Source organism: Branchiostoma floridae, chromosome 1 (genome assembly GCF_000003815.2).
Source record: "Branchiostoma floridae strain S238N-H82 chromosome 1, Bfl_VNyyK, whole genome shotgun sequence".
Classification (NCBI taxonomy): Eukaryota; Metazoa; Chordata; class Leptocardii; order Amphioxiformes; family Branchiostomatidae; genus Branchiostoma; species Branchiostoma floridae.
The window spans coordinates 18,739,105-18,745,392 of record NC_049979.1 but is presented as its reverse complement, the minus strand read 5'-3'; the positions used below and the strand labels follow the sequence as shown (position 1 = coordinate 18,745,392).

At 40.2% G+C, this 6,288-nt stretch overlaps 1 protein-coding gene across 1 annotated transcript in view; it reads right to left on the bottom strand.

The window, feature by feature from the left end:
• Positions 1-2,021: 2,021 nt before the first annotated feature.
• LOC118426381 (carnitine O-palmitoyltransferase 1, liver isoform-like) overlaps positions 2,022-6,288 on the bottom strand; it is a 10,779-nt gene continuing 6,512 nt past the window's right edge. The window contains exons 16-21 of the mRNA XM_035835736.1: positions 5,709-5,798; positions 5,524-5,594; positions 5,307-5,373; positions 4,223-4,405; positions 2,987-3,140; positions 2,022-2,506 (exon numbers count right to left, since the gene is read on the bottom strand). Coding sequence (XP_035691629.1) covers positions 2,394-2,506; positions 2,987-3,140; positions 4,223-4,405; positions 5,307-5,373; positions 5,524-5,594; positions 5,709-5,798 — 678 coding nt within the window. The 3' untranslated portion in view covers positions 2,022-2,393. The remainder of the gene's footprint in view (positions 2,507-2,986; positions 3,141-4,222; positions 4,406-5,306; positions 5,374-5,523; positions 5,595-5,708; positions 5,799-6,288) is intronic.

Genomic DNA, 6,288 nt, shown 5'->3' with positions numbered 1-6,288 from the left:
AGTCGTTGCCATTTGAAACGGCCGATTCTATGGAAGGTTAGCCATTCAATCAAACCCTGATGGTTTAGGAAAGCGTAGAGAATCGTGGTTTTAGGGTTTTTGGACCCTTGGATTCGAATCCGAGCTGACGCCCTTTTATTCACCAATTTCTAGATCTTCCACTTTCACTTTCACGATACTGTCGTAAACGATACTGAAATATTGATATTGTTTTTTTTTAATGATCTCGCCTCTTGCCACCCACCCCCAAGTTTTGATACACTCGGATGGTGTCGACCATTTCAAATGGCAATGGCCGTTTGCTAGACGGAAACGCGCGGCGACGCCCTTTTGAAAATCTAACGTGACCTAAGCCGAGGACGGTGAGCAGAGAAGTGTGAGGGTGAACGTTTAACGGTTCCTCGGAATAATTTCCTCAGTCACATCTCTGAAGAAGTGTCATTTTTTAAGGCGCATTTTTTTAGTCCGCTACCGCATCTGTCAATACGTCTTTCTTACTTGCATTAATTATACTCCCTATATAAGAAGTTTACAGACGAAATGGACGATTAACAAGCTCTCTAATTGTATATAAGACAGAGTGATAATCATTAAAATATTTAGATATGGTAAATGAAAACTTTCACTCCTTTTGTGAGCCACTCAAGCACTTTTGTGAGCCACTCTAGCTTGTCCCATAAGTAACGTTATACGACCGTTAAAATGTGTTAACTATAAATGGTGACCAATAACCTTTCCAATGACAAACAATATAATGCAGTCGATAAAGAAAAAAACAGATATGATCAGGAGAATTCAGGTTTCCCGTTTCTTTGTTATTTTATGTAAACCCTGCCATGTCATGAATGTGTCTAGTATGCAGTAATCTGAATCCATCGTCACGAACGGTTTCAACTCCTTGCCATACCTAAGTATTACAGAAGCGCCATCTATTGATTGGTATCAGTACTCCAACAATGTTTACCTTTTGGTGTGAAATTAAATTGGTTATAACAATGTTGCAGCAATATTAACTCATCTGAAAAAAGCTTCCTTACCAATTACAAATACATTACGTACCTACAAAGCTTACATTTTTTTATTCTTTCAACATCTGGGGACTTTCAGGTCCAAGATAGACCCCAGTAAGATCACTGGAGACTCTTTTGTCTTCTATGTGGAAATGTTCTATCACTAACATGCCTTATCCATGGACTTTTACAGAAATCACACATATAGAATAACTGAACTGGATGTGTCACACTTGCATCTATTTGATCTGTCTAGTATCAATATCAGTTATGTTTTAAATTAGGAAATCGCATCATCACTTGAATCTGCTATTCTGTTTTCTTGATACGCTTGCAAAATCAACACTATGTAGAAAGTAATGTACAAGCCGTGAATATGAACCCTCCACCATGTATTACTCCAAACTGAATGTAGTTACACACACACACAAACATATATATGCATTAAGGCAATAAAATATCAAGAATGTCTTACAAGGTGACGGTAAAGTGGCAAAAAAATATATCGTTGAAAAATACCAAAAAGCTTTTGGTCCACATCCAAGGTGGCATCTGCAATCATTTTCAACCACTTTGACAGCAAATTATGTTTCGGTGCCCAGATTGTCTCTATTGATGCGTACTGACTGATATTCTGCTGTATACATGTAGGTAAATTATCTGGATTAATACTGCAGGTCTTTTTGTCAGTGATATCAAACTTCAGCTTCAATGCTACTGCTCCTATCACAATCCAACTTCACATCTGGCATTTGCTACACATCTTTAACTGTGGCCCGCTGAATCCCCACTGAATTAGTGCCAAGTTGAGAGTATGATGCCATCTACAAGCTACTGGTTAAGGTTTGACATTCTGGCATCCATTATCTATAGACATACAGGCTTTGTTCACAATGTCAGCTGCTGGCATGGCATTTTGGTACAGCAATGAAGAAAGGCAATACATGTACGTAGTAGCATATCCTGCAATACTTCAAGTATTGATTGTGAGTCACCATGCTGCAAAACTTCCTCAACTGATGATCTTCAGGACATCAACATTTATTTCATCAAGCTTCACTGCAAGTAAGTTTGACAGTAAATGTACTTCCAATAGAGAAAGACATAATCAATCATGGTTGTTAGACTTGGTCTAGGGCAGTGCAAACAAAGAGATATAACATTTTGGGACCCTGTGAGCTCAGGTGTAGATGCCTACATTGCACATGGCCCAACATAAGACCACAAGAAAGACTGACCAAGAGTTAATCTTGAGACTCCTTTAAGACTTTAGACAAAGATTCAACTAGATTGTCACAACAACAAAATAGATAATCAGCAAACAGATGCAAACAAAAACTCTCTGATTATCCTATCAATTAATTTTCTATTGCTCTCTTGTTGCTATTTTCCCTCCATCAGTGCCTTCATGTCAGTCATGGCCTGCTTGATGGCTGCTCCCATCTTTTCAGACATGGTGGCTGTGCAGTGTTTCCTGGTGCATATGTGGAAGTTCACTGAAACACAACACAAACTTATCAGTTCTGAAGTCTATGTTGCTTTTGCAGCAAATTGTATTGTTTCAAAGGTCTGTAGTTTGAATTTACAAAAATTCAAACTACAGACCTTTGAAACAAAATAATGTGTTGGCCAGGATATACATTCCTTCCCTTTGAAAGAACAAAGAAAAACCAAACTGAACCCAAGAATTACAGTGTGAGTGAATTAGGTTCAGCACCATGGACAGGACCATGTCAATGAAGACCATGTCAACCAATTAGGTTCAGCACCATGGACAGGACCATGTCAATGAAGACCATGTTAACCAATTAAGTTCAGCACCATGGACAGGACCATGTCAATGAAGACCATGTTAACCAATTAAGTTCAGCACCATGGACAGGACCATGTCAATCAAAACGAGCAAAATAACATACTTTTTGCTTACTAGTAAGGCATTAGAACTAAAATATCACGCTCATCTGTGATGCTATTACCTAAGTCCTCCCCAATGACCATGTATGACACAGAGTAACCTTCCATGTGTGAAGGCCCGAATCCATATCCTACAGTACAGGTCTGTAGCTTCCACTCCCGCGTGAACTTGGCAGGTGCTTGTGATGTTGATAGCTTGTCTCTCATTTTCCAAGCCTATGGTAGAAATGGTTGCATTAACACATTATTCACAACCACATAAAAAAGCCCATGCATGCGGGGCGGAGACTTCTTTCTTTCTCTCTTTAAGGCCATGTTGATTTGATTATATGGATGACATCCGCGCTCGCACCAATTTTCGGCCGTTTCCAAAAAAAAAAAAAGTTTTGGACCACACAGTAAATTATGCAAAACAGCTGTAAAATGAGCACAAATATTCCGTAGATTGTAAAAAAAGTATCAGAAAACAGATAACTAATGCCATAGAATGCCAAAATAAATCTAAAGTCAAAGAATAAGATGTGAAAGGTCAGAAAGAAAAAAAAAAAGTATTGTTGGTAGGGGGAGGTACCAGTACAGAAAATTCAGGTAAAGGTCACGTTCAGGTTCAGAAGATCATTTCCAGGTCTGGACCTGAACCTGGACCTGATTGTCTGTGGAAACTTGAGAACTGGCAATACTCAAAACAATGGTAATTGGTCAATTTTGATACAAAGGAATCTGCTTGGTGGATTATTGGACTCCCACTGTAATCAAGGCTAACTGTCTCTGTACCTTTGACTGTAGAAACTTTGTACAATTGACTATAAACTCTACTTGACTTTGCTCTTGTTGTCTTCTTGGCCCCCGGTAAGACCCCAAACACCTGCCGACATAGTGTGTCCATTTTGTAATTGGCGAAACCCGTTCATCTGATTTTTTTTTCAGGTCTGTTTTTTTTCGGATTGGTCCAAGAAGAAGAAAAATGTTTTGCACCCGTATGATGTACTGGTCCCTACACCTAACTGTTCGTATACCATACTGTGTTTTTAGTCCTATGTTCAACCTTCCTGGCCACTTTGATTTCATACTGAAGGCAACTTTTTTTTTGGCCAAACTTTTTTTTTATTCGCTCGCTCGCATCACTTTTGGAGTTCCCAGAGGATGTCATCCATATAATCAAATCAACGTGGCCTTACATGTATATATGCTCATGGTTTAACAAAACTACCACACCAATGTAACAGTGCATTTTTAATGATTCATAATACTCATACCAGCATCATTACTATACTACATCATCAACAGTATCCAGGTACCTTTGTGTTGAAGAACTGGGGCAGTGGATAGCCCATGTCCTGTGCAGCTAGATACAGACCAAGGAGATGTCTGTCAACACCTCTCCCGTTCACAGCAGCGACCTTGTAGTCAGTCTGGTACTGGATAGCCTTCTTCAGTAGAGACACCTTCTCCTCTGGGGTGACATCTTCCCTGTCCATGGACTATAAAAAATGTAGATTTTGGGACCGTGTAGCGCAGTGGTAGTTTCTTCGGCCCGTGACCGAGAGGTTGCGGGTTCGAATCCGCCTGCTGTGTTACTGATCTTGTGCCCTTGGGAAAGGCACTTTACACGACTTTCCTCACTTCACTCAAGTGAAAATGAGTAGTACCTAGCTTCGGCTTGGGCCGTCCTTCGGATAGGACATTAAATGGAGGTCCCGTGTTCGGGGAGAGCAACACCCCAAGCACGTTTAAGAACCCGCCACATGTGCGAACATCCAACCGAGCGGATCAAACCATTCCGGCCAAAATAGGGGTAGGGAATCTCCCGAGCAGCCCTCGTAACCCCTACTTCGCCTATTGGGTCAGTTAGTCCTCACTCATAGTGAGCAATTGGGCTGGTCTCAATCATGATGTTTCTGACCTAGGGGCGAAGAGTTGCTTTTACAGTTCCAATCATGTAACCCGTAACCTTGAGTGGCCTCCATGGCCTTGTTACGTGGTGACCATTGAGTAAAAAAAAAAAAAGATGGCAATATAAATGTACAAGACTCAATCTGGTCACCTTCAATCAATAGCTTTTTTTTATGCTAAGCCCTTGAAAGCGACAAGGATATGGAGTCCCTATTGCTGTACTGTAACAAGCATATCTTTTGCGATGTGCCTATTTCACTGTCGATTTAGTAAGGAAACTTTGGTCTAAATTCTACCTAATTTGCTGCCAACTACTAATCATACAATGTTACAAAAATGCTCATAGTAGATTCACTTACAGTGAAATAGTCTACTAAGTTTTGTTTTTTGGCATAACATTTTCCAGACCATGTTGTAACATTAATAGATAAAAAGTACTTGGAACTACATGTTCTTGGACTGAATGGAAGCACAGAAGATGGTTCTTACTTTGACCCACTTGACAGAGTGATCTGACACAGACCGGATGGTTTCTGTTCTTCCCAGGGCAAACATCCCTACACAGGTACATAGAAATACATAGCTGTAAACTTTCACAGAATCAATGAAGATTCTACAGTAACATTTGAAATTATTTTCACAAAAGCAAAAGCAAAAGATAGACTGTCTTGTCCTGGCACAGTACTTGTATACCACAGTTTTGTACCTGGTAGTTGCAGATTCATACGTCTTTGGTGTCTCTTCATGCAGCCGATAATAGGCCAGCTGCAAAGCCATCTGAAAAAACAGCACCTGCCACTTCAGCTTCAGCCAATATGTTACTACTACTCTTCAAACAAGACTAACTTTTCAAACCAAAATTACTCACAATACATTTATAATGAATCCTACCTGCAAGAAACTATCCGGGCTAACCCTCTGTTGTTTTATCCAGCCTTTGCCATAGTCGGAGCCTACAACCACCAAGTCTATGTCCTGGATCTGTGACAGGAAAGATTGTGTAACTTTGATCAGTTTAGCAAAGTTAACATACAGCAACACTGAAGAAGAAAAGGTAGAAGGTGTTTCCAATTGTACATTAACGTCTCCGGTCCTAATTCCGACCTATGTTCTACACGAACGCACACTTATAATGTGTACTTGACACTTAACCATTGTGAGTTGAGCTTTCATCTTGTACTGTACATATAACCGTGATTAAAGCTTGACAGGCGTGTATTTTTCTCAAGTGATGCGCTTTGCGTCGGAGCATTACATCTCGCGGAAGCTACAGATGGTTTTAGGTTCATTTGCATGTGGAACGTTCCATCGCAAAAATGTGTGCCATAATCCCGAACTATGCAACTACAGTGTGATTTTTGGACATAGTCAAGCATTTAAAACGACGAAACTGCCATTGAAATACTTGATAACTATATTTCTGTCGAAAACAGAGCTCAGTCTTTTCATTCCGCCAACAGTTGCGGCGCGA